General features: G+C 50.9%; 1 protein-coding gene and 1 long non-coding RNA gene across 2 annotated transcripts in view; one reads left to right on the top strand and one right to left on the bottom strand.

Annotated features, from left to right (window-relative positions):
• The window catches only part of SHB (SH2 domain containing adaptor protein B), a 131,151-nt gene that overhangs the window by 66,498 nt on the left and 36,831 nt on the right, over positions 1-27,822 (bottom strand). The window contains exon 2 of the mRNA XM_077147644.1: positions 17,159-17,279. Coding sequence (XP_077003759.1) covers positions 17,159-17,279 — 121 coding nt within the window. The remainder of the gene's footprint in view (positions 1-17,158; positions 17,280-27,822) is intronic.
• Positions 14,723-17,410, top strand: LOC143673321 (uncharacterized). Its single transcript, XR_013170325.1, has 3 exons — positions 14,723-14,820; positions 15,513-15,662; positions 17,348-17,410. It is a non-coding gene; the product is annotated as an uncharacterized LOC143673321 (long non-coding RNA).

Below are 27,822 nucleotides of genomic sequence, written 5' to 3'. Positions count from 1 at the left end.
TTGCAACTCCTCAGAAGCCAGCCACTCCTGCCTCCCCTTCCCTGGGGACCTGAGTGAAGGCACCACCTTTGGTGGGCCCTCCATCCCAGCCTGAGACACTTCAATGCCTTACCTGGGTCCATATCTGCCACCCACTGGGCCGTGTCACATTTATGTTACTCTCCTTGGTGCCTGGCCCAGGGTTTGTACAGAGGGATGCTAAATAACTGTCAAATGGAAAAAACTCTCCTTAAGTGCTGCCTTCTGCCCTGAAATCATCACCTCTCTGTAACTAACCTTCTGAGAGGCCCAGGTAATGGTATCTGACATCACCCACCTCACGCCCCCTTGAAGGCCTGCTGGCTCGAGCCTGGGCCTGGAGCCCGGAGTTTTTCATGCCACATGGAATCATGGAAGGTGAGGCCTCCCTGCTCCCTTAACCCCAGGCTAGATGGTCATTCTGTCAAACCACAGGTGTCCAGAGTGGACAACAGCAGCTTCTCACTGTTCTGACAAAAGCGAAGGGAGGAAGGATAACAGGACTTCGGGGCCAGAGGTCTAGGGAGGAGACCCTGCTGAGGGATAGCAGGCCCTGAAATGGGGGGAATGCAGGAGCCACGCTTCTTGCCGGCTGGTGGATATCACTGTGTACGACAAAGCGAGCACAGAGAGGAGGTGGGGCAGCGCACGTGACAGGCAATCACTGCATTTTGCAGAGCTTCGTTTCCTGCCCACCTGCCTCCCTGTAGAGGGAAACAACGGGGATTGACAGCAGTCCTGCCACTCTGCGATCTCAGAGTTATGGATTCCCAGTGACCACCAGCAGCAGCTCTGAGGGAGGCGGGAGGCAAGGGAGTCGCTAGGACTAGGGGCCCCAACACAGTCCTTAGTCAAGCCCTCACCCTGCTGTCCAGAGCTTCCCGACCACAGACGGCTCCCTAAGCTGTAAACTTCCCAGAACCGCAGACGCCCTGGAGATTCTCAGCATCTCTCCCCAGTGAGAAAAATGGTCTCTGCATTGCCTGTTTTGGAATCCAGGAAAGCACGCGTCCAGATGGCTTCAGAATCGCTGTCTGTGTGTACATGCTCATTTTTCAGGGACACACAGGAGAGCCAAGAATCCAGTTGGTCATTTTGTTTGTTGCACCACCACACCAACTTCAAAGGCCACGTTTAGGCAGGTGCGGCAGAAAGATCCCTTTTCACCCCATTGCAATAAACTCTTCCCCAGTACCAGGTCCAGCGCCGAACCCTGCGGCTGCCACTCAGGCCTGCCCAGGCCGCTGAAGGAGACAGGTGTTAAGCACGTCCTGTGGGAGCAGGGAGTCTGGGGAAGAGTCCTCAGGAAGGGTCATGGAGAAATCAACATAGTAAAGCACAGAGGCTTAAGGAAGCACAGGCTGCGCTGGATAGGGTGTCTGGAGCCCTGGAAGCTGGGCTTCTCTCTGAGGGGAGTGCAGAGGGAGGACATGGAAGGCTGCAAAGTCTGCACGTGGATGAGAGGGACCCAGCAACAGCCTCTGAGCAGGAGGGTCACATGATCAGGCCAGGCCTGGGGAAACTATCTGGTGACAATGAGAGGGAGGCGGGGAGGGGGGTGTTGGGAAGGAAGATGCAGCTGAGTTGGGCCTACTGGCTCCCCTAGTTCTCAGACTTCTTTGCCTTGGCTTCCTTTCTCTCTCTGAGAGGGTTTTCCCAGGGCTCCCCTACAAGGACGTAAGATAGCATATGAGGATACCGGGTACCCAGGGGCTCAAATCACTGCTCCTCTTTGCTGTGCAAAATTACAGCTCTTTAAAATGTATCTTTTAAAAAGAATTCAAGTAGGCACAGTGAAATTACGCTCCATTTTTGAAGCAGGCTTCTGTGGAAAGTAATTCCCCAGGGAGCCCAGTGGGACTTCAGCTCCCAAATAGGTTTCCAAGGTGCTGAGTGGAAGTGCTGAAAGCAAGCGTCACCTACTGCATGGAGGTCTGACGGAGGCTGGCGAGAAACGAACAAAGGCACCCCTAAAACTGCAGCCAAACCCAACAGCTGGCACAGGCAGGGTTTTGGTTCTTGGGAGTTGGGGTGGCCGAGTCAAGGAGAATCTGTGTGTTTCGAATGTGTCTCACTGCCACCACCAGGGGAGGTGCGCACTGAAGTCACCTCAGGGTCAGGTCGCAGGCTCGACTTTGCAGACACAGGGCGGGGCAGTGCCTTGCCCAAGCTCTAACCGGGAGTCAGAGGAGCTGGGATTAGTTTCTGAGCCCTTCTGGCTCAAGATCCCTCCCTTCCCCCGCCTCCACCACAAACCACACCACATCCCCTACCCCAACCGTGTCTAGTCGGCTGTTTAAACCTCTCTACGCCCCCAACTCCCCAACAGCATCACCTGCTGTCTAGGTATCTCTAGGGGTCTCTCCAGAATGGTGTGAGGATCAAATGGGCATGGATGTCCCTCCACGCGCAGGCAAATACACGGGTTACTACCACGTGGATGTTTGCTGTTCTTTCTCTCTCTTTTAAAAAGCTTTTGTGTTCTCTTTCAGTTTTTGAGATCAAGTCAACTCAGAGGTAAATGGGAATGATTCTTCAGTAGCCGATTAGAAAACACTTGATGCTTCTACCTGGTCTGTCCCTTTCTCCTAGGAAGGAGGGCAGGGGGGGTTGTGGGAGACAACTCTCAATGGCCCCTTCCTAATTTCGAAATCCCCAGTGAACATGTGCGCTTATGTCAGTCTTGTAAAGGGAGATGGACGCACCCTTGTCAGCAGAGGCGATAATCATCAAACGCGTCTCCCTGGCAAAGCCACCGTCGTGTAATTAAAGGCAGTAATTACAGTTCCGTGTTGAGTGTCAAACCCAGGGCTCTTTCCAGACATGACTGCGCCTTTCCTTGCCCTGTGTGTGAAAACACACAAGGCTCTTTGTGGGCCCGGGGGGGCCTGGAGAGCTCTGTCCTTCAGCCAAGGGCGGCTGAGACACTTGGCGGGGGCCGTCCCCAGGGAGCACCGGACTGGCCGCGCTCTGGGTCCCCTGCAGTCCCGCTCGCTGCAGGGTAAGAGCAGGTGCCGAGATGCCGGGACCACCGGCTGCCTGGGGAGGGCAGGAGGGCAGTGCACAGGGCTCTGTGTCCCAGGGTCCACCAACTAGTCAGAACATTGACTCAAGCACTTGGCAGTTTACTGCCACCTCCCTTCCCTGCTGAGGCCTCTGCAGATAAGAGTTCAAAGGGGACAAAGAGAAGAGGAGAGGAGAGGCCGGATATGAGAAAAGACCATTTGTTTCTATGCTTCCCCTTCCCTTCCATCCTATGCGATCTGGAGGACAGGGGTGCCAGTGTTTTCTCCACCCTGACCCTTCCGGCAGGACCTGGCTCAGAGCACAGGGAAAAAAAGAACCCTGAATTTGGGGTCAGAGACCCTAACCTCAAGATCAGCACTGGAGCTCCCAGCCAGGAGACCCTGCCCGGGCTGCCTAAACGTTCTGGTATTCGCTTTCTCTATTTTGAAAAGAAGAATGAGGGCTGCCTCCACGCCTGTTTGAGGACAAAATTAGATAAATGTCTAAGAAAGTGCTTTGGGGTCTGAAAAAGGAGAAAGCAATAGAAACCGTTGCCACTATGGCTCCACAGATCTAACTGAAGGTCAGGGTCCCCCTGGAAGAACTTATTAAGCAAGGCCAGCTAATCTGACAATATTAGGCAGAAATTTCTGTAGTAGCCACTGATTTCCTGAAACAAACAAGTTCTCCTTGACAACAACTAAACCTGAGAGCCAGAAAAGACACACGGACGGGGTTCCTGGTGTCACAGCAATTTACCTACCCAGGTAGCCCTTGACAGGATCCCTGCAGGGGGGAGGCAGGAGGTGGGCCTGCTCCCCTCCCGTCCCAGCCTATCTCCCCCATGGCAGAGCAGAGGGGACACCTCCCACAGGCCCCAGCCACAGTAACAGGGACCCAGGACAGAGAGAGGTCATCTGAGGTCACAAGCAGCGAGCACCCCAAAAGCACGGGGACACCAGCTGCATCACGAGGGGAGGCATCTGGGTGGCCTGGAAGGCGCCCTGGGCTGGAACAACTCAACGTGCAGCCCTGAGCAGACCCGCCCTGCTCCCAGGTCTTCTGTAAAACAAGGTGGACCTGGTAACCCCCCAGACTAGCAAAGCTATACAATTCTCACTCTACTAAAGAAAGATTTCCGGACAAGGGAAAGGTTTCAGCACCCGAGATCACGCTTCTAAAATGTACCATTTACAGTTCAGGTCAAAGTCAGCTCAAAAACAGGCTGTGGAGCTCAAACTAAGGCGCACTAGAGGTGGCTGATTTCAAGAGACAATGTCAAGTCCCAGGTACTGAGGCTGGAGGCCCAGGGGTTCAAAGGCAATTTCCCCTCAGACTTGGCCTCAAGACACCAAACACTTCTGCGAATGTCTGGGAGCCCAGTGCAGGGCAGGGCAGGGCAGGGCAGCCGGGAGCTTACACTCAGCACCGGGAGCCCTGGGAATTTCCAACAAATCTCGGCCCAGATGAAAATTAGTTGCAAGTCTAAGGGGTAAACAGGCTGAGTATATTAATAACAGATGAACAAATCCTTCCTCCTCATTTCTGGGTGTAAATTACGGAAATATTGAAAACATCACCTAATTTCCTGAGGCACAAAGGTGACGAGGCTCATTTTGTGCAGCAGCCTAGACCGCGTTGGGGGAGGGAGATGAAGATGGGGGAAGCTGGGTGAGCCACAGCCTCAGTGCCTGCCCTACGAGGGTGCTTCTCACGATTCTCAGCCTCCCTCCTTCCGACTGTGCCCCAAATCTGCGGGGCTGGGCCCCCCCCTCCACTCTGCCCCAGACACCATGGTGAAGTGTCCTCTGACACCCTCACCCCAGGCAGAACAGACCACTTGCACCCCTTCAATTACACTCAGGCAAGCTTCTCTCCCCACACCGGACACAGCTCCCTGACTGCAGCAATGCAGCCAGCCCCCACTCCTGGCCCTTCTGAGAGCAAGGCGGCCCAGGACAGCTCCACCTCTGAGCCCCCCGTGCTTGGTGGCATGGTGCCCAGCACAGCAGGGGCTCCAGAGATGCTTGACAAAGGCCCCCTTCAGCTCTGCCTTGAAGGGAAGGGACGGGAACTTTCTAGAAACTGACATGGGGCATGGCCACCCTTCCTTTATCTTACCTGGCTCTGACACCCTCACAGAGTAAAGATTCTCTCAGCAAAAGAAGGTCTGAGCAAGGGAAGCAGAAACAGCACAGAAGCTGGGAATAAAGCCCCAGAAGAGGACAAGGAAAATGCGGTGCTGTTATGTACCGGGGAGGGCAGGAGCTGGCCCTGCACCCGTCCGGGTGTCCTCATGGCTGCCCCCCACCCTTGTCTCCACCATCCTCAGGCCTGTGAGGCTCCCTCAGGCTGGGATCCCCCTCCTACTCCATTCCCCAGCTGACCTACCCTGGTGTGGCTTCAGAATGCAACCCAGAAGCACAAGGGACCACCCCACTCCTGGCCCTGGGCACGTGCACGAACCTCTAGTCCTGTTTTCCCCCAGCAAAATGGAAAAAACTCCACGGGCTGCCTCCCTGGGACTTAGGGAGGCTGACGAGGGAAGATTTAAAGGGTCGAGGTCACAGGGTTTCTGAATAAATACACCACCTGAGTCTAGTTCTGATTTGAAGAACTGCGGGAGTTGGAGGAAAGGAAGCAGGTCAATGAGGCCTGAAGCCAGCAGAGCTTCAAGGGTAGTCGAGATCTGGGTCGAGCTCAAAGGCAGGGACTGGTAGAAGGGAAGGGCACAGCAGGAGCTGAGTGAGAAGCTGACCAGGAGACAGTCCCCTCCCCCACCCCCACCCCACCCTCCCCTGAAGCAGGGTGAACTGTGTCCACCCTAGAGCCCGAACGCCCAGAACCTAGGAATGTGACCTTATTTGGAAATGGGATCTTCGTAGGTATAATCAAGTTCGGGTGAAGTCACACGAGATTGGGGTGGGCCCTAAATCCAATGCCTGGTGTCCTTTAAAGAAGAGGAAAGGACACACAGAGACACCCTGACAGGGAAGAAGGCCATGTGAAGAGGGAGGCAGAGGTGGAGCCACGCCAAGGGTTACGAGCGAGGAGGAGGTGAGGAAGGAGCCCTCCCTCTCGGAGGGAGCACTGGCCCTGCCAATCCCTTCCAGGCTCTAAGACTGTAAGGGAACACACTTCTGTTGCTTAGGCCACCCAGCTTGTGGTACTCTTGCTGGCAGTCCCAGGAAACTAAGAAATCCCCACCCTCGCCCCCACCAGGGCTGTGGCGGCCAGTCGCGGGAAGGAGGCTGGAAAGGTTGGATGACGTCAGGCTGGAGGCCGCCCTGGTTTGGTCAGGCAAGATGCTAATGCTAAAAAAAAAAAAAGGCATGAGGAAGGCTGTTCCCATGAGGAAGATGTGGGCTCGGGAACTCGGGCACCCAGAAGAGGGGGAGAAGAGACCACCAGGGACCAAGGAGGGTGGCAAGGACAGTGCAGGGACTTGAAAGGCCCCTGGAGCTTGGCAAAGGGAGGCTCGAGAGGGTGGCTTTGCAGACGGCTTTGCGCGCGGGGGCCCAGGAACCTGAGTGCATGTGCCCGTCCCGCCCCATTGGAGACTCGAGGCCTGGTAGTTTGGGGTGATCCTACAGAGCCATAGGCCAGCGGGTATGAAACCAGCATCAGGGAGGGGGACACATGCCATGCCCCCTGGCCAGACAGAGAGGAGAGCCAGCCAGGGAGAAGAGGAGAACCAGCTCTAGGACCTGAGAGCCTTTTTCCTTTGGGGAGGGTTTTGCTGATCATTGATACAACATTCCCCCAAAAACCTGGGACACACTTCACCAGAATGTCCCAGTACAATACCTCAAACACCAGGTGCCAAGAGTGAGGACAAGAGTCCCTGGCCTCTGCCCACCCTGGGATCCCTGCCCTTCAGGGGCTTCCAGTCTAGCAGACAAATTACAACACAGCATGGTAAATGTCGGGTCAGTATGAACAGTACAAAGAACGACTGTGGCAGCTTAACTAGGGAGGATGACAAGGTAAGCACCGGCCCTGCGAGCTGGCGGCTTTCAGTGCATTTTTCTTTAGACTGCCAGGTATAATCACAAGAGAGAGCGAGAGTGAAGCAGCACTTTATTTCTGCTCCTGCTACCTATTTCAGGAAAGAACCAGAGGCAGTGAAGCACATTCAAAAACACGGGCTGAGCCAGTTCGATGAGAGCTACAAGTGGGACTAACGAAGAGGAAGAGGCAGAGCCTGGGATCCAGGGCTTCTGCTAACTTACAGCATAAAGGGGCAAGAGGGGCCTGTGGCCTTGCATTTTGAAAACAAAAGCCTGTGGTTACCCAGCATCACTTTCTCACCATCATCAGGCAGAGACCTAAGAGAGAAGGGGGCTGGGAATGGGGGAGGGGAGCCTCAGGAAAGTTCCCGTCAGCCCTGTAGGAGATTCCGCTTTCTCATCTGCAAAATGGAAATAACTGCATCTGTTCCCTCCTAGAGGCTCAGAGATTTCTGGGATAATCTACTAGAGGTGCCCTTTAAATAAGACCTCTGTCATCTCTGTAAGCTGCCAGGAAGTCAGCCGGCACATGAGTTAGCAGAGGGCACTAAGTAATTAGTCAAAAATAGCATAGGGGGCATATCACCGAATTGCTTTCTTCAGACTTCAGGAGGGGCAGGGCACGTGGCTGGCAGTCTCCTTGCTGTCTCCCACCCAGCAGTGGGAGGTCCGTCCCTGAAGACCGGCTCCCCCGCCCCACCCCCTCAGCCCCTCCTCTGACCTGACTCCAGCACCTGCTCTAACATGCTAATAAACGGAGACACTGCATCCAGATCTCTTCCAAGCACCAGGACAGCTGAGGTGACCGCCATTGCCCTCCTGCCCCTCACCCAGGACCACACTGCTGATGCCATCTCGGCTTCCCCCTCTCTTTTACTCACTGTACCCAAGTGGCCTGTAAGCTCTTCCATCTCCCACCCCCAGCTCCCCACCTGCTACTACGGCAGACGCTGCCCTGGCTCCTGGCTCTGGCCAAGGCAACTGCAGTCACCACAGAACCTGTCTTTCTGCCTCTTGCTATTCTCTTCTCTAACCACCCTACATACCCGGGTGGTTTCTTCCCCCTAAAGCCACTTCCTAGCTGTCGCACCCTTGACTCGGAACTGGTGGTGCTCCTCCCTGCTCCCACGCTCTGCCTAGCACAGAGGGTGGTGAGAGATTTGCTGCTGCTGAACCACAGCCTCCCTAAGCCTTTTCCTGGACAATTATTTCCAGCAATTTCTGCTCCTTCAGATCTTTCAATATCTCTCTTGGACTCTGCAAGGCAGGGTTGTGACAGGGGGTATGGAGATGAGCATCTCTATTGTCCATTCACGTTCCTTTCTTTCCCCCTTTGTAAGAGTACCCACCTCTCTCACAGCTGCCAAGGAAGGGAAGGACTGAGGGGCTACATTCCTGGGGTGCGGTGTGGGCCCTTGGTTGCCCAGTGCTGAGCAGGTTCCTATTGGCACCCTGGCCCCACACCCCCAAGGCTGGCCGTCAGCAGCACAGGGCAGCACTCACTGCTCCAGGAAAAGGCAAGATCGTCCCCAAAGCCTACAGTTCTCCACCAAGGCCGACAAAGGAGACGACTATACCTGCCAGCCCCCGGGCCAGAGCTGGTCTCCAAAAGGCACCACAGAGGCCATCCTACCTTCTAAAGGTGGCTGTGGCCTGGGGAAACGTCCACTCTGCTCTTGCCTTCAAGAAAGCCCCTGAGTTGCAGGCCTCAGTAATCCAGGGGCACAGTAACCGGAGGCCACAGAGTGTCTGGGACACAGACCCCGCAAGCCAAAGTTCTCAGAAATGAGTTTATGGGAATTGTGGCCAGGTAATATTCTCTCTGGGTCCTGCACCCAGAGCCTAAGCTCCACGAGGTCAGGAACTTTCTTTTGTTCTCTACTAACCCCCTAAAGGGTAGAGTAGAACTGGTGCTGGCATATAGCAGGTGCTTGCAAGTATCTGTCCAATGAATGAGGCATTGTTCTTTGTTCCCTAATTGACACCTTGGATTTTAAGACAAGTGGTTCTTGGCAAAATGGAAAAAGTTGTTTACAGTAACTTGCTTACCACTTGATTCCTTTTCTTTCATTTGTTCGCTATGTAAGCTTGCATTCTTGTATTCTTTTCATTCAATCAATAAATACTTACTGAGACCAGAAGGAGAAACCAAGATAAGTAAGATGCTGTCCCTTCCCTCAAGGAGCTCTCAGCCACGGAGGGGGATGAGGCACAGCCACAGAGCCCAGTGCAGTGTGCCAGGCGTGGGGGTGGACCTGGTCAGGAGACAACAAGGGTCTCTGCCAAGTTCTCACCCTGAGGCCAAAAGCCAGCTCCTTACCCTAACTCCCCACTCTCAGCAACTGTCTAAAACTCAAAGTTTCCCAGATCTGGCCATCTTCAGAGAAGGGGTTCCTGGGAAGTCTCGGGGCAGGGACTCTCGGCGGGGGACCCAGCACTCCTGTAGATCAGCCCCAGGTCTGTGGAATTAATTAATCCTCTCGTTCACTCAACAGACATTTATTGAACTATGTGCCAGGCACTACTTTAAGTACTGAAGTTCCAACAGTGAGCAAACAGGCAACATCTCTGCCCCCTATGAAGCCTGAACCTTAGTGGTAAGGCAAACTATTAACAAGATAAAATTAAAGTAAAAAATACAGCATGTTAAACAGTGATAAGGGTTAAGGAACACAATAAGGCAGAGAAGGGAAGTGTTGGGATGGGCTGAAATGTAAGAGGAGGGGCCAAGGAAGGCCAAGCGTGACTTGGCTCAAAAGCTGCCTTCTCTGCGCAGCCCACGTTGGTCTTTAAGAGGCCACGAAACCCCTTCCTGTGACCCCCCCAAGACCAGATGTTCTTCACCAGTGTCATTTTTCTTGAGCTGTTCTATATGACAGACATCGAGTGCTTGTCCGGATTCCTGTCAATCTCCCCCACATGGCAGGGGCACCTGGAGGGGACAGACCTCTGTGCGGCTTTCCTTGGCCTGTTCCAGCCCTGTCGCAACTCTCCTGAAAACCTGAACGAGCTTAGTTTGAAGGGTCAAAGGGGAGAGGCGGGGTTGAGACGAGAAGATGAGCTGTCACAACTGGAGTGCACCCACCAGTTGCCATGGAAACCCAGGCTCCGCTCCACTCCACTTGGACGGTACCCTCCGAGGGCCGGCAGCTCGGCAGCTAAGCACCACTGGGCTGGGCGTGTACACCACACTGGTTCCCGAGAACAGGAAAGTCATCCAGTGACTAATGCAAAATCTATTTACACTTGATTATCTCCTTCCTGTCCGGTAGGTAAGTCGTTCTGGTAAATGACAGATCAGCCAGGGAACTCTGAACAGTCCATGACCAAGCATTCTGTTTGAAAGGCAGGAGGATTTAAGGACAGGTTTCAAAACATTTCAAAGCAAGGTCCAGGAGCCTAGGTTAGAAGTCGGGAGATGTGCTTTGTAGCTCACTGCTGTGTGACCTTAGCCAGCTCACGCCCTCTCTGCACCTCGAGCAGGAAGAGAATACCATGCTGAAAGGACTGCTCACGGGTAATTCCTTCCAGACCTTCCCCAGCAAGGGAGACCTGGGACCATCAGACCAGGCTGAAGCCTAAGGTGACCTGGAGGAGGGCGGACCAGGAGAAGCATGGGGCCTGTGCAGGCCAAGGGGCAGCAGTGTCAGAGGGGAGTGGAGGGGCTCAGGTGTAGGGGGAGTTTGGGTGCAAAGCTGCACAGAGCAGGTTTTAGCTAAGTACAGGGACATTCTGGGAATAGAGTCCAAAGACCTGCAGAGCTGGGCTGGGAAGGCCTGGACTCAGGCGCTCAGATGGAAAAGACCTTTGCTTTCCCCGGCTACCAGGATGACAAGGAGAACAACTCTGCCTTGAAATAGGAGTAAGGACTGCAGGAAGGTGGAAATTTCAGGCAGGATGGCCAGAGATGGCCCTCTTGGCACCCAGTCAAGATTCAAAGGCACTAGTTTGCCTTCAGGGGCTTTACTCTGGAATCAGAGAACAGCAGCTCCACGAAGGAACTCAGGAGCCTGGCTATCCAGAAGGTACAGACCCGAGGTTTTCTGCCCTATTTGAGAGCAGAGAAAGCAGAGGGCCAGCTTGTTCTCATAACCCAGCAGCATTTCACCTGCCTGACAAAACTTGGGCTGGTGCCATGCAGAGGTGATCCACTACCTCTGTAGATCCTCAGGAAGCCCAGAGAGGAAAGCAACCTACCCAAGGTCACACAGCAGGTCAGAGGCAGAGTCAGGGCTAAAACCCAGGTTTCCTCCTTCCCTGCCCAGACCACTTTCTACTGAAACAGAGGCCACATTTGGAACAGAGATTTTATCAGAATACATACCATGAGTCCCCCAGAAAGCATGTTGCCACTCGAGGAGGCAAGCCAGAGAGGATGAGAAGACACACAAAGGCATCACTCCCTGCCTTTAAAATTGGCGCTTGGCTTCATCTGGACCATATCTAACTAGCACATGGAGTTAAAAAGGGTTGAGGCAAGTTATAAAGCAAAGGAAACAGTTTCATCAGGGCTGTCATGCTCTCTATGTGAGATGGCTTTCTTTTAATTTCCCCTTATTAGGCTATAAAGTTGATTTAATAATAAAAACATGCTTAGGACTTTCTAATGTGTAATTGCTTACATATTAAAAATTATGTGAAAATGATTTTAATTAATGCTTAAGTGATTCATCCTGTGAGATGACACCTTGAACAATTTTATGAAGGATGTTGATGGGGGAAAGTTATACTTTAAAAGGGGGCCTGAGTAACTGTAAATCTCTCAGTTATTTTCCTCAGACCCTCTGAGAGTCCACAGACTCCTAGGACGTATGGGAGAATGGATTAGCTGCAAGAGAAGGCCACAAGTAGCACTGCTTGGTCCTGGTTTCGCCTCATCAAGACCCAGCATTCGCATCTGTAAAATGGGGGTGGTCAAGGCACCCGCACCTGAATCCAGGGGAAGGGCTGGAAGCAGGGCATGACACACAGGGAAGCCCACAGGGAAGCCTTAGGAACCATCATGAGGTGCCTCTGAAATGCCTGGGTCTGAAGGGCTGGGTAGGAGGAGCTCAGCTGTAGGAAAACTCTGCACCTCCAGGCTAACCTGGGCTTCCCTGGCGGTGTTCCCAATACAATCTTACACGCTCCTGTCCGAGATGTCTCCCTGCCATTACCCTGCCCAAAGCCTCACCACCTACCACTTCTTGCCAGCAAAAAGGCACTAAGCCTCCATGCCTTCTTTAAGGCTCTTGCCTCGGCCTGGAATGCTAGCTCCGGCTCTCATCATCCCCCTCCTGACCTGGTGCTCCCTCTGCCCTCCTCAGAGCACTGCCCATTGCCTACCCCAGGCCATGCCTCGCTCTGCTCCTGGAGGGCGTGGTCATCCCTGCCCGGGGCTCCAGGCCAGGCTGACCATGTGCATCACAGAGGGCCTGAGGGCCACCGGCTCCAGCATCCTACAGTTTTGCAAAGGTGCCACCCACCTCCAGATGGGCAGGGGTCTTCTACAGGGACTGGCTAGAAGAATGAACAGGGCTGAATAGAACGTGAAGCACCCAACAAGCCCCTTGCCTGCCAACAACCATCTCACCTGCAGGTACAAAGCTCATTCTGTCCCAGGAGACTGATGACAGTGCCAAGTGTCCTGCTTTATGAGGATGCTGTGGCCCCAAGAGGCTTAAGTACCCTGACCCAGCAGGGACCCACGCCTCATGACCTGGAATCCGGGGCCCCTTCCTGCTGCACCAGAGGGATCCTAAGCCTCTGGGCCATGGAGCGGGAGGCTCATGACCTGGGGAAGCAGGGTCAGTATGGACTGCAGAGTCAGGCCTTGGAGGGAGGCAGCCGACCTCGACTGGCTCACTGGGAGGCTGGGCCCGGGAGGGGATACTGGGGCAGGAAGGAAACTTTCAAAGATGCCCACTCCTTTCTCTTCCATTTACACATAAGGAAACTGAGGCTCAATGGACAGTAGGGCTCGAAAAAGGCTAAGACCAGAAACAGACTATGAGAAACGGGGCAAGGAAGATGAAGAGGGGAAACAGAACTGAACAATTTGCAAAAGTCAGACTGCCTCCAGGAAAGGAAGCCACAGCCCTAACCAGATCCCCTTTTATTCAGCTGGTGTCAAGTGCTCCCTTCATGGGGTTGGTCTTAGAGAATGACAATCACCGTCACACTGAATCTTGGCATCTCTGAGGTTCAGAACTGATGTAGCCACTCATCTGAGGCTTAGCTACACTTCATATCACCTCCCAAGGCTGGCAGCCTAGTCTCTGCTTGGATACCTTGAGTGATGGGCAGCTCATTGCCTAGCAAAGCAACTTCACATTTAATCAGTGGACTCAACCCCCCACACACACACATACACACAAACAACCTACAAAAACTCAAAAGATTATGACATTTTTTGAGCCTCAGCTTCCCCTTCTGTAACCCAAGGAGCATGACTGGGTCACTGATTTTTCAACTAGGTTCCATAAAGTCCTAGGGTTTTAAAGATGCCCCTCCAGAGCTGTTGTTGGGATGAGAGAGGTGGTGGGGGAGGAAAATGAGGCCCAGGCATTTGGTATCTAATGTTCTGTAAAGGGCTGAGCCTACATCTTAGAGCCAGAACATAATTCCTGCAGGTAACTACAAGGAATATTTCTGTGGAGAGAGTAAGTTGAGGCAGGTGGAGGGAAAGGGGCTGAGAGGAGCCTCAGTGGAAAACTGGCACATTTCTTTACACCCCTCCATCCTAGCTTCAACCCCAGGGGCTGGGATTAGTGAGTTCTCTGTTCACAAAAGCTCCCCACATGGAGCTAAGGGATGCAGAGGACAAAAACTCATCAGTCCATCACTGCCCATGTTGATCACACTAGGGAATCTGAAAATCATAGCAAGCTGCAGTGTAGCAGGGCTAGACAGGCCCCAAGAGAACGCTCCTTGCAGTGGTTAAAATCAAGACCACAGAGGCCAGTGTCACAACCGATTACACTTAGCTGGGTTACCTTGGACAAGTGAGTTAACCTCTCTGTGCCTGCTTCCTCCCTGGTAAAATGGGGTGCCTCTACTTAAAAGGGTGATTGTGAGGATCCAATAAGAATGCATGCCAAGGCTGCAAATCTAGCAGCTACTCCCGCTGTTGATGACATCACTATAGTTGTTACTGGCCCCATTGTTCCCAAGCTAATTACACAGAGCCCAGGATGACTGTTCAGGGACTCCCAGTCAGTCAGCAGCGGAGAGCCCGCCCGCCCTAAGGCCACCGCTTCATGTGGAGGAAACGAGATCCATGGGTCATACGGTGGCACATGGCCATCTCAGACCTACTTCACTCCAGCCTGGCTCCTTCTGTGCACATTCAGGCACAAAAAGAGCACACGTAACTTGTCCGCATTTGTTTATGTACCAAAGATGCCTGCCCAGGTCCTGGAAGTTATGTCCGCACATTCATATAAAATGTTACCTCATTTAAAAAAAAAAAAAAGATTCACTCTAAAAGGTTGAGCTTAATTTTTTTTTTGGTGCTACCCACTGCTCCACTGCAGTCACCAATCCCCAACCTCTCTTCCCTCTTCCAACCCACCTCTGGAGAGCTTCAGCCAGCTCAGAGAGCTGCTGCCTAGAACATTTACAGTAATGGCTTACCCTAGCAGTCACCACCCCCTCCCCCAGCCATCAATCGCCTTGGTGACGTTACTCACAGAGAATTCTGAGCTGCAGCAAGAACACGACAGCCAGAAAGGTAAACTTGGGCACAGTCCCCAAGCTAAGAAAACACAGAGTGGCAAATACCCGGATGTTTCTTTAGAGAGAGAAGGTGAGAGGTCTTTGCAGGGGCCTGGTTAAATCAACTCCCCTGCCCTCATTAAAAACCCAAGTCCCACAGGACAACTCCACCCTGCTGAATGGCAACTCTCAGGTCCACGGCAGCACCTCAGGGGAACTCTGGCTCCTTTCCAGGCAGCAGTAGAGCCTCCACAAATCTGGACTCCCAGCAGATGACCCCCTCCCCACCTCCCTTCTCCAATTCCTGATGATGCCTGAGTCCTCAGACTGGTCCCCTACACAATCCTGCCTTGTAGTTTAACAAAGTCTCAGGAGGACTCCGGCCCCTACTTCCAGGTTTTCAGATCCAAACTACTCACTTGTACCTGCATGACCCCAAGGAAGTAGCCTGTTTCCTGTCTCCCTCCCCTGTAAAATGGAACAACACCTCCTTCGAGGGAAGTGAAGAGGTTTAATGAGCATGTAATGTCCACGTGCTCAGTATGGAGCCATAGCCGGGATACCCCTGCACCAAACATTAACACTATACTTCCTTCAATGCCCCACCACTAAATCTTCCCTGATATGCACAGGCCACATCTCCCTTCCTAGCCTCAATTTTCCCATCTATAAAATGAGGGTGTTTTGTTTGCATGACCTCAAAGCTCCCTTACTGTCTGTCCTGACATTGCTAATGTCCTAGGATGTCCCTAAGTCACTTCTGTAATTTGTCACTGCTTTAAGTCTGGGTTGACATTCACGGAATGACAACTGGCCTGGAGCTGCAAGAAGACACAGGGCAACAGCTCCCACTCCCAGTACTGAGGCCAGAGCTGGTCCCTCGGCGAGCACAGCCCTCAGGGCTCTGAAGACTCGGCATTCCACTGATTCCAGGTGAGAGTGATAGGATAAGGTGGCAGGGATGGATGCTACCATAGTGCCTGGGGGCACATCCATGGTAGAGATGCTTTGCAAAGATGGGAACACAGCAAACATGTTTCCCTGGATCGCTGGAAGAGAGGAGAGGCCGTTCCTTGCACTGGATCCCAGCCTTAAACACAAGCTCAGCTCCCTGCCTCCTGCTGCCCAGAAGTGGCTTTGTTGGGGGAGACTAGGAAGATGGAGGCAAGCACGAAGGAGGGTCTGCCAGAAATCTGGCCTAAGTCTCTCTGGTCATACCACTCTCTTGCCTTGGCCTTTGGCAAGAGGCCATGCATTTAAGAGGCCAAGGTGGAGGCCACAAAGTCACTTTCCATGAACAGGAGGAACACGAGGTCCTAGACAGAGAGGCTAGACTCTCACCCAGATCCCTCAACAGTGCATCCTCCGCAGTCTCCGCAGCCCTAGGAGCTAATACACATCACAGGCCCTGCACACACTAGGTGCTCATATAGGATGCTTCCTTTCCCTTCCTCCTTCTACCAACTCAAAAGAAACTGAGGCATGAGTACCAAAATGCCATAAACCAATAAGACGACCACAGAAAGAGGCATCTGAGCCCCAAACCTTGAGAAATTCCGGGAACCAATTCATTAGGCCTCAAGATCTTGGGTGGCTGCACCCCTGCTCCTGGCCACCTTCCTGCACTCTGCAGTGTGCTGGACCTGCTCGGGTTCCGGCCCTGGGTGGGTGACAGGATGCCAACCAACTCGGCTGCTCTTCTGTCCCTGGATTGTCTTCCCGAGCCAGGAGAACCTGTGATGGAGGGGTGGGGCCGGGGACCTTCTGCTCTGCTAGTGATCCCCAGGCCCCTGCTCACATCGGGAGTCCTGTTTAAGACAGCTGATGTCTGATAACTACTCACTGCTTAATGATTCTTCAAATGTTATCCTGGGTATAGCAGGACCCAGAAAGCTACACACAGCCACATCCTTCTGGGTTCCACACAATGGCTATGGCAGGGTTTTATCATAAAGGGCCAACAGGAGAAAATGCCTCCATATTTTCTGTAAATCTGCCATGCACACCATTCCTCAGTACTTAGCCAAGAATAATTTGATCCCCATTATTGAGCTAGGCAATGAAATCCAGGCAACCCAACCTACTTACCTTTTTGCCCTGGCTGCTAGGAAGCTCCGAGTTTCTCTCAAATATTGTACACTTTTTCAATCAGAACTTCCTGATAGAATCTGTCCCCCCTCCCCACTTATTTCTTGGTCCCTATTTCTGGCTAACTGCATTTGTACCCTTGCATCTGGACTTTGACTGTACCCTGTCAGTTTTCTCATGACATAAGCAAAACATAAAAGCAGTAAATAAACTGTGATGAGGATTTAATATGCACTGATCCCCAATCACCACCTCAAAAGCCTCAGGGGCTGGAGTAGGGGTGTAGAATCACCTCCCTGTCAGGCAGCAGGTTCCCTTGTGGGACCAGAGGCTCCACTTACCTGTCATGATCCTCTGGGCCTCGTAGGGCTCCATGTAGCCGGCACTCTCCCCCTTTCCTGCTTTGCTCTTGAGGTCATTCTTGGCATCAAAGGGATCCGAATAGTCATCGGCTATGGTCACCTGCAGGGAGGAAGATGATGGGGGCTGTAAGTACACCTTTGGCTTTTCCATTTCATTTTTGTTCACAGTTGGGCTCTGATCCAGCAAACACAGGCTGAGCATGAAGGTGAACCAAGCCTGGGCTAGGCAGGTGAGAGGGAAGGTCAAGGTGGGAACCAGACCGGGTGCCTGGCCTCAGGGAGCGCCACATGCTGTTGTATGGTGACAAGAGGAAACCAGCTGGGCGGTGCTCTGCCGGGAAGGAGGGGCCTCAGAGCCTGGGGAGGCACATGGCTGCTGCGGGCACAGCAAAGTGGGAGACGGGAAGGTACCGGTACAGGGGGCTACACCATGCAACAGCAGCACAGAGGCAAGAACTAGGAGACTGTTCCGGAGAACGTGGGTGCTCAGTTTAATGGAATGGAAATGGGAAAGTTGGAAACAAGATCGCAGAAAGCCTAGAAATGCTGAAATGCTCTCGTGGTGCCGGCTGAGGCACAGGAGAGCTTGTCCAGAGATAATTATGGTCACTCTTCCATTTTCCCCTGATCTGAAATACGAACACACCTTGGGTAATCAGACAATAATTTGGTGAGATCAATGCACTGCACAGATGACCGTGGCCGCAGCAGGCCAGCGAAAACACTAAAGCAGCCTGGCGTGGGCAAAGAAACTGCCAGAGCCAGAAAGAGTGTTGCAGGCAATAAACCTGAAGGCACTTCTATAACAGATGGGGAAACTGAGTCCAGTAGGAACAGGGCCTCCGCCAAGACCCCACAGCCAGATCCTTTGCCTCCCAGGGCCTAAACTGCCTGTATTTCAGAATGCAGGCCCCTGGAGAAAAGCTCCACAAAAGAGTCACCTGGGGGTAAGGCTGAGGGGATGGTTCCAAGGGAAGGTGAGACTCTGGGCATCTAAGACATTAGAGACAAAGTTCTACTCCTTTCCCCTGGAAAAGGGTAAAAATTCTCAGTTGGAGGCTGAGAGTAAACATGGAAGCTTTTCCTCTCATTTCTTTCTTCCAACCTTTGTTAGAGGGCCCTAACAGGGAGGGGGATGAAGGACATGGACCCACCAAACCCACTCTCCCACCACGCACCCTGGCTCAGCCACAACCTGCTGTGTGACTCCTGCTAAGTTTTCTGCCCTCTCTGGTCACACATTTGGAAGTCCCTGATCTTCCGACCAGGGCCACCCAGCTGCATCTCCTCCTGCAAGGGGGTTGGTTAGCATTTCTCACCCCTTCAGGTTACATATATTGTTCTTTAAATTGTGGGTTTAATTAGAAACCACAGGAACCTCCTTTCTCTTCCAGCTCCTGGAATGTGAGGCATTTGAAGGGCCTAAAACCCCAGGGGAAGGGAAAATCCCTCTTTGTCTGCTTGGTAAACGGTAGCTTGTGGCAGCAGCTCTGGCAGAGGGAGCGAGTGACCTTGGCGACAGCTTGCCTCCAGCTGCTGGAAACAGAATGCCCACAGAGGGACAGCGGGCAGCAGCTCTGTCACTGGCATGTGGCTGGGGACCGATGCAAGGAAAAGCACACAGCAGCCCCTGCTCCCCAAAGAGGAGGGCTATCACCAAAAGACCCCCTGCCTCTGAGCATCCGCCATCTGAGCTACTGAGGCCCCGGATGCCACTGCTTCATCGTGGCTGAGTCCCAGCAGGGGCTGCTTTCAAATGCTGACAACGTAATAGTGGCCTTTCTGGAGATTCACTGAGCTCGAATGACACCAGGCAGGGGAAAGGAGGGGGTGGGGGACAGCTAGGCCTGGCAATGTCTTTCATTTGATATTTCTACTCTACCATTTGCAGAACACATTAGGGAGAAAATTATACATGTGAACCACCGTCAAACAGAACAGCTCAGGCGCTGATCTGATATAAGGTCTAGGGTTTTGTGTCTCAGAGTTCAAGGGAGTAGTGAAGTTCAAATGCAGAAAATGATGACTCTGCCGTGGGTGACATCTAATCTCTTTCCTCTCGCCCTAGTCTTCCTTTCTATCTCTTCTCAATCCGAACATTCTCCTTCTACTCTGAAGAAGGAAGGGAACGTATATTTCCCCAAGAAGACAAAATCATTTTCAGAGGGAGGGTGGGGGAAAAGAGGGTCAGGCTGCAATCTGCTGTAATCTAGAAATCCACATTCCAGCCCCTCTCTGAACTGCTCTGTAATTTGCAAATGCAGAGGCTTGCAGGATATAAACCGAATCTTTGTTCGCCCTGGGACAGGAGCTCTGGGAGGCCAGTGATCCAGCAGGCGCTATCTATATTTTCTAATTAAAATGAGATCTGAGCTTCGGCTGTCAGGGGCCCCCAGCTGCCTGCCCTGCTTACTTCCGTTTCAGTAAGAATTTACAAATCCTAACCAGGAAAAGCCCCCGGTCTCTGCTGACATATGGTTCCAGTTATACCTGCTGACAGTTGAAAATCCTTCCGTTTAAAAAAAAGTTTAGAATTCTGTTACGTTAAGAAGCAAATTGGAAGGATCCTAAAATATATATTTAATCAAATTGTTTTCAAACTTCAAAGTGAACTTGATGGAGAGGAGGGAATTTGAGGTTTCAGCAATCTGAAACTTCGCAAACACTACACTGAACTGTCTGACCTTTTGCAAAATCCTGTCCTAGTTTTTGGAGTAAAAATTTAACCAGGCGTTAGGAGAGTTGGGCAGGCAGTCAACCAGAGTGCTGGGCACAGTGCCACAGGCAACCAACCACGAGGACCGGGCAGTTGACCGCTGTCCCAGCTGCCCGAGGCTCACTGGAAGTCAAGATGGCCTCTGCCAGGCAGGCAGTTTGAGAGAAGATTGCTACTCTCCAGAGTTAAAAGAAAAGGAACGAATTTCCCTAGATGTGGGCTTGGATTCCTGCTGGGATTGCTTTTGCTTTGCTTTAAAATGCCCCAGTTAGTGGACAAGCCCCTCAAATGTAATGGAACCACTCAACCAGAAGGGAGCCAGCCCTCTGCAGGTTAGACCACCCGCGCATGCAAGAAGCTTCTTCTTTGATTTTGCTCTTAGCTTAGCAAGGACCTGATGGTGAATCCAAACCCTTGGTGTGGCTTGTTCATGGTCACACAGGCACCCAAGGCCACTGGTCCCCCCACTCCACTAAAGAACCCCGCACAGCAGAAAGGTGGGCTTTCCAAAAGTGGCTGCCTAACCAGAGGGCCACATCTTCCTTCACTTCCTCAACCTCCTAAGATGATGGGACAGATGTGCTGGTCCATTTCTGGAAAAGGGACAGAGCTGTAGCTAACCCCCAGGCAAGACCCTGTCTTGCTGTTCAACCAAACCAGTTCGGCCATATACCCCCCCATGGACTTCCACAGGCTCAAACAGCAGCAATGCTGGGAGTTCTTGAGAGACCTGCTCTACCCCCTGGTTTTATGCCTGGCACAATGTAGCCCAGAGGGGCAGGGTCTTGCCCAGTAGCCCAGCAAACCAGCCCCAGGGCCTCAAGGGCCAGCACTCACCTCTTGACACCCGAGGCTGGGGTTCTAGAACTCCAGCACACCCACTGCCGCTCTGTCTCCTGAGCCTTGGCTCTATACACCTCTTTTCTGTTACGCACACAGGGCTGGATGGGACATGGTTCCTCTTGGCAGACCTTGCTCCTGTCCTAGGGATTTAGCTTTGTGACAGGAAATTGACTGCTCATCCCCAAAGAAAAAGCAGCAGAGGGATGACGGGAGTTGCCACACAGCCACACTTCACATATACTGTGACAGCTGTGGTTGCTTCGGCGAGAGGGGCTGCACCTCTGTGTGGAGAAGTGGGTCCTCTCCACATGCTCTTGATGGAGACAGAAATTGGAGGAGTCACTTCGAAAGGTCATTTTCGGCAGAATCCATTAAAATCCAAAAATACACATAGTTTTTGACCCAGCAATTTCACTACTTAGTATTTACCCCCACATGTACGCAAGGAGACACAGGTAAGAATGCTCAATCAAGTAACATCGAGAAACTACAAGTAATTGCTGTATCCATCAGTTGGGGACTTGCTAAAAAAAACATGCTAGTCCCATACTATGGAATATTATGCAGCAGATTTTTTTTTTAAAGCAGTCACTCCATATGCACTAACGCAGTTCTCCACAACATAGTTTTGTATGGGAAAAAAAGCAAGTTATATAATGATAAATACAGTGCCTACTGTTTATGAAAAAAACATGATAGCCATTTGTGAAAAACAAAAAAGAAACCTTGCATCTCTGGTTACATGTAAAAGAAAGGTCTGGAAAGCTATATACTCCAAACTGACACCTCCTCTGGGGAGGAGAAAGGACTGGGAGATGGGAGGATTGGGGGGATTCAAAGAACTCTTCTCTGTAATGTTCACACATTTTTCAAAGAACCTTTTCCCATCCTGTATGTAAAATTAAGCTTTTAAAAAGTAGTCCTCTTACAGACAACTCTCAGAAGAGGAAATACAAATGGTCAAAAGGCAAATGAAGAGATGTTCAACGTCCCTGGTCATTAGAGAAATGCAAATCAAAACCACAATGAGATATCTCACACCCACCAGAATGGCCATTATCAACAAAACAGAAAATGACAAGTGCTGGAGAGGATGCGGAGAAAGAGGCACACTTATCCACTGTTGGTGGGAATGTCAAAGGGTGCAACCACTGTGGAAGGCAGTTTGGCGGTTCCTCAAAAAGCTGAATATAGAACTGCCATACGACCCAGCAATACCATTGCTAGGTATCTACTCAAAGGACTTAAGGGCAAAGACACAAACGGACATTTGCACACCAATGTTTATAGCAGCATTATTTACAATTGCAAAGAGATGGAAACAGCCAAAATGTCCATCAACAGACAAGTGGCTAAACAAACTGTGGTATATACATACGATGGAGTATTATGCAGCTTTAAGACAGGATAAACTTATGAAGCATGTAATAACATGGATGGACCTAGAGAACATTATGCTGAGTGAGTCTAGCCAAAAACTAAAGGACAAATACTGCATCGTCCCACTGATGTGAACCGACATTCGAGAATAAACTTGGAATATGTCATTGGTAACAGAGTCCAGCAGGAGTTAGAAACAGGGTAAAATAATGGGTAATTGGAGCTGAAGGGATACAGACTGTGCAACAGGACTAGATATAAAAACTCAAAAATGGACAGCACAATACCTAATTGTAAAGTAATCATGTTAAAACACTGAATGAAGCTGCATCTGAGCTATAGGTTTTTTTTTTTACTATTATTATTACTTTTATTTTTTTATCTATATTAACATTCTATATCTTTTTATGTTGTGTTGCTACTTCTTCTAAACCGATGCAAATGTACTAAGAAACGATGATCATGCATCTATGTGATGATGTTAAGAATTACTGATTGCATATGTAGAATGGTGCGATTTCTAAATGTTGGGTTAATTTCTTTTTTCCGTTAATTAATAAAAATAATAATAATAAAAAAAAATAACCTCCAAAAAAAAAAAAAGTAGTCCTCTTGCATAGGCTATTTTTGGTACAGTGGACAGGCTGTTAGCCAAACTTGCCTAAAGATAAGAACGACCTGGAATGCTTGTTAATTTAACAGATTCCCAGACCCAATAATCTTTGCATTTAATAAGCAACCCAGGTGATTCTTATCAGGGAAGTTTGGAAACGTTATGCTTAGAGACAACCTTTCTCCCCAGAAAGACTAAAGGCAAGCCAGATAGTACTCTGGAATTTCACTTTTCCCAGAAATTTCTCAGTCAAGGTCATTAAAGTGAAGTAAGAAGCTCAAGGTAAATGCACCTCTCTTGCTTTCTCCCCTGGGGGTCAACTGGAGTAAGAGTTGACCCAACATGCCAGAATCTAAGATGTGAAGGTAATGGCAACTTCTGTGCAATCCTGGGGGCTGGCCAAGCTTGAGCAACGCGGCCTAGGCAGGGTGGGAAGGGGGCCACAACGGCAAGACCCCTGCCCTGCCTAAGAGGGAAGCCCAGATGGTCCTGGCTGTGAGGAGCTGAAGGCTCTCTGTTCTGAAGCACAAACCCTTTAAGGCCAAATCTACTTGGCTTTCAGGAAACTTGCTCCAGGAAGCCCACCTGGCCCCAGAAGAGATGGTAGGATGGCCAAGAGGAGCCACTGGAGAAATGCACAGGGCAACCCTGCTAAAACTGAGAGAGGAAAAGGAGGGACGTGAGAGGGAGAGCAGCCCCTGCTCCATGACAGTGTCATCTGCCATAGGTGGGTAAACTACAGACTCACTACCCTACGAGGCCCTCCTATGTGCCAGCCACTTCCACGTGCCCTGCTATACTGGGCCAGCTCAGGCTCAGCCCTGGGCTTGTTGGTCAAGGCAAGTCAAGACCCCTCTTTTCTGCCCTGCCTTCCCTTTCCCTCCCCTGGAAAGGGGAAAGTGAGGGGGTGGCACCCCACAAGGCTCCAGATCCTTTCCAGGCCCATGATTTCTTCCTGCTCTACTCCAAAGCAAACTGCATGCGGACACAACCTACGAATGTTCTAACTCGGCCCCAGTGAGACCATTTCCTCATTGACTCACCATTAATACAGCATATTAAGAGCACTTTTCTTAACAGTTTTGGGGTTAGGGATCTCTTTGGGAATCTGATAACCGATGAGAGTTGTGCGCGCGCGCGCGCACACACACACACACACACACACCATCATCTTGGTATACACCCCCAGAGTGACACACACACACACACACACACACACACACACACACACACACACACACACACACACACACCCCATCATCTTGGTATACACCCCCAGAGTGTTAGGTACATTTCAGGAAGGTCATGAACCCCAGGATGAAACCAAGGGCCCCTCGCATTAGAGCCACTTTAAAGAACTACAAAGACGAGAGAACCATTCCCTCTGCCTTCTGAGCAACATGGCAGGTGTGCAACCAAGAGGTGTTGACTCTCTCCTAATTCAACATGCTATTCACCTGGCTAAAAATATCAGGTAGCATTTGACCTACCATTTAGTTGTGTGGGTAGCATGGCCCGGAGCTCTCTGTCTTGGTTTGCCAGTTTCAAGGTTCTAAAGGTGAGATACAACCTCCTGGGAGGCCCCATGCTTCTGTCCCCCATCAGTGGGTTGGGGCCCTTTTGCTGTCTCTGCCTATCAGAACCTGGAGTCCTGGTCCTCCTCCAGGCCCTGTCATGGCAAAGGACCTGGCAGACCTGATGTCTAAGGATGGAGTGGCTGCCATGCCACAAAGGAACAAGAACTGGAGATGTGGGAGGGTTTCAAATCTCCAGTGGGCTGCTCAGGGACCAGTCAGGGAGACAATATTTTGAGCAAACCCTGAAGCTGTTCAGAGGCAGCACAGTGATCCACGAAGGATGTCTAACAACCAACAAAGGAACATACCACCTGGGAAAGGGTGCAAACTCCTGCCCCTAAGATGGGTCTTCTGCTTTGGATGCAAGGTTAGGCTAATTCGACACCCCCTGTGTGTGCCTGGCGTTCTCTTCATGCAGATTCAGTTATCTGAGGCTCCCCAAGGCAGAATCTGGCATTAAGGGGTGTGGGGTAGGAGGGATGTCCATTAGCAGAACCCCAACCATGGCTATGGCAGGTGGCATTTGTGGAGCCCCAAGGTTAACTGCAGCAGCTGCCTGTGGCTGTACAAATCCACAGAAAGATGGGTGGCACCACAGAAAGGACACGGCCAGGCTGGGAAACTCCAGACAAGCAAACCTCCCGTGCTGGCTCTGCCACACCCTTTCTGGGTAACACCAGGCAACCCAGTTTATCTCTTTGAGCTTTAGTAACTCATCTCTGAACTGGGGAGGGATCCTTTATCTTCTCAGCTTCACATGAGCGTTGTCAGGGGCAAATAACAAAATGATTTGGGGAAGTGCCAGTTGTTGATAAAGAAAAAGCAATGTCCTTGCTACAAAGCAGATGGCACCTCCTGGGTACCCAAGACAGAGAGCTAAGTGCTATGATGCGCAAAAAGGCTGCCTAAGTCAGGGTCTCTGTCCATAAGAGGCAGAAAACCTAGTTGGACAAAGACAAAGACATGAGAAGAAAGCCCAGTCAGGGTCCCAGTGACTGCACAGACAAAACAGGATGCAATAAGGCACGACCGCAGCTGTCCTATTTCTCAGCCACAAAAAGAGAAAGGTTTATAGATGATCTTTTCCCCCTCTTTTCTGCTTTGGGTAAGAAGCACCTCCTAGTCAGGGTACCTTGTCTGTGACAGAGAACCTCTCAGGACCCTCAAAGACAACACGGCCTGTGCAGCTGGGAGACAGCAATGCCCTGCAGCATCCGGGGCTCCAAGGGGATCACAGAACCAGGCCATCACCTTGTCCATAGGGTGGGGGAGACGCCCGCACGTACAGGCACATACACCCTGCCCTCCTCTCCTGGTCCTTGGCTTTGATTATCTACAGGCCAGCTCTCCTTACAGGCTTGCCAATAAATCATTTCTGACATGGTTAGGAAATTAATTTAGGGAAGATTAATTAGCTGCACTCATGCACTCAGCCACGACTCCTGGAAATCAGAGGCTGGGGAGGGCATTTGTCCACACTGATTTAAGACTGTTCCCTTTGTTTCTTCCAAGGTCTAACTGGGTCAGCAGAGACACCACAAAGTTCTAACCCCCCACCCCTCCAAGCAAGAACCAAGGCCCCTGTCAAACACCCACAGCCCTCCAGTGGTGGGGAGCTCACTGGTCTGCAATTCAGTCATCGGGACAGTCTCCCTATTAAGGCCGTCTTCCTTCTGCTGAGCTGAAATCTGCCTCCCAGCAGCCGCCAATCAGATCCCTGCGTTCTAGAATCTCAATGACCTCATCTGATGTATATAAACGCTCCTTGCAGACCAGCGGCAGTTACCTGCTCCACACGTTGGGAGGCAAGGAGTATTCAAAGTGGTCACCACTATTACTTTTATTTTTTTCTCTATATTAACATTCTATATCTTTTTCGGTTATGTTGCTAGTTCTTCTAAACCAATGCATATGTACTAAGAAATGATGATCATGCATCTATGTGAGGATGTTAAGAATTACTGATTGCATATGTAGAATGGTATGATTTCTAAATGTTGGGTTAATTTCTTTTTTTCCGTTAATTAAAAAAAAGAAAAAAAGAAGAGAAGGGATAATTGGAGCTGAAGGGATACAGACTGTACAACGGGACTGGATATAAAAACTCAGAAATGGACAGCACAATACTACCCAATTGTAATGCAATTATGTTAAAACACTGAATGAAGCTGCATGTGAGGTATAGGTTTTTTGTTTTTGTTTTTGTGTTTTTTTTTCTTTTTCTTTCTATTATTGTTTTAATTCTTATTCTGTTGTCTTTTTATTTCTTTTTCTAAATTGATGCAAATGTACTAAGAAATGATGAATATGCAACTATGTGATGTTATTAAGAATTACTGATTGTACATGTAGATTGGAATGATTTCTAATTGTTTTGTTAATTCTTTTTTTAATTAATAAAAAAAATAAATAAATAAAGTGGTCACCACTGGTCTTTCCAGCCCCGCCCCTCCCATGGCTACAGCTGCTTGTCTAGACAGTTACAGGCTCCAACTTGTTAGGAAAAATGCATTCCCAAATACAACCTCTGTCAGCATCTCTCGGGCCCAGCATGTTCATTCCCTCTCTCGCTCTCTCCTCTTTCACTTTAACTTCCTCAGAGAAGGCTGCAGGTAAGGGTGGGAGGCTGCTGGAGCACAGCCTGGCCAGCCCTCTATTTACCCCAGAGCCTTGCTATTAAACAGTGGAGAGAGATTTTTCAGAACCTCTTGAGCAGTGGGTGGTTCCATTTTGAACTCAGAAATAGCTCGGTCCTAGAAGTTTCTAACTATTTTCAAACAGGGCCTATGGTCAGAGAATTTGATGTTACCCTTCATGAGGAGAGAAACACAAAGAGTTTGCAGAGTCAGGACATGGGAGGTCAGAACTGAAAGGGCCCCTTGGGAGGTCTAATCCAGTGGGTTCAAACTCTTTTGTGTGTGAAATTTGTGCAAAGGAAATCTTACATGGAATCCCAACACACACCACTAAAAAGAAATCAGCATCTCTCCTGGGTGTCCCCTCCACAGTCCAAAACCGTAACTCCAGCAGGGAGTGAGGATGAATTTTAACAAGGTCAGTGGCTAGAAGCAGGTAATCAAACCCAGCTTCCTAACTTCCAGGGCCACATTGTGTCTGTAGTACCTGTATAGCTTACCTAATTTTTCTCTTGACGTCATCCCTAAACTTTCAGGGCATATCCATCCTCCACCCCCTAAAAAGCCTCCTAGCTTCTCTGGCAAGGGCCACCACTCATCTCTACAGACAGCTCCCTGGGGGAGGTGGAAACCACACCAGGCTCAGCCCACTTGGAGTCACCAACTAAGCTGGCTCAGCTCTGCTCAGCCCTCCTGCAAACGCCATCGGCCTGCACCCACCTTCCCAGAAAACCCATTCTCCCAAGCTTCCTGCTCAAGTGGAAACAAGTGCTCCTCTTGGGGTCTGGGGTCACTCCCAGAAAACACTCTCAAGCTACCCCTGGATCAAGAAGGTTAAGAGGAAGGTTTTCTTTTCCTCTCTCCTGCTTTCAGGCTAG

This window comes from Tamandua tetradactyla, chromosome 2 (genome assembly GCF_023851605.1).
Source record: "Tamandua tetradactyla isolate mTamTet1 chromosome 2, mTamTet1.pri, whole genome shotgun sequence".
Taxonomy (NCBI): domain Eukaryota; kingdom Metazoa; phylum Chordata; class Mammalia; order Pilosa; family Myrmecophagidae; genus Tamandua; species Tamandua tetradactyla.
This window is presented reverse-complemented; position numbering and strand designations above follow the sequence as displayed.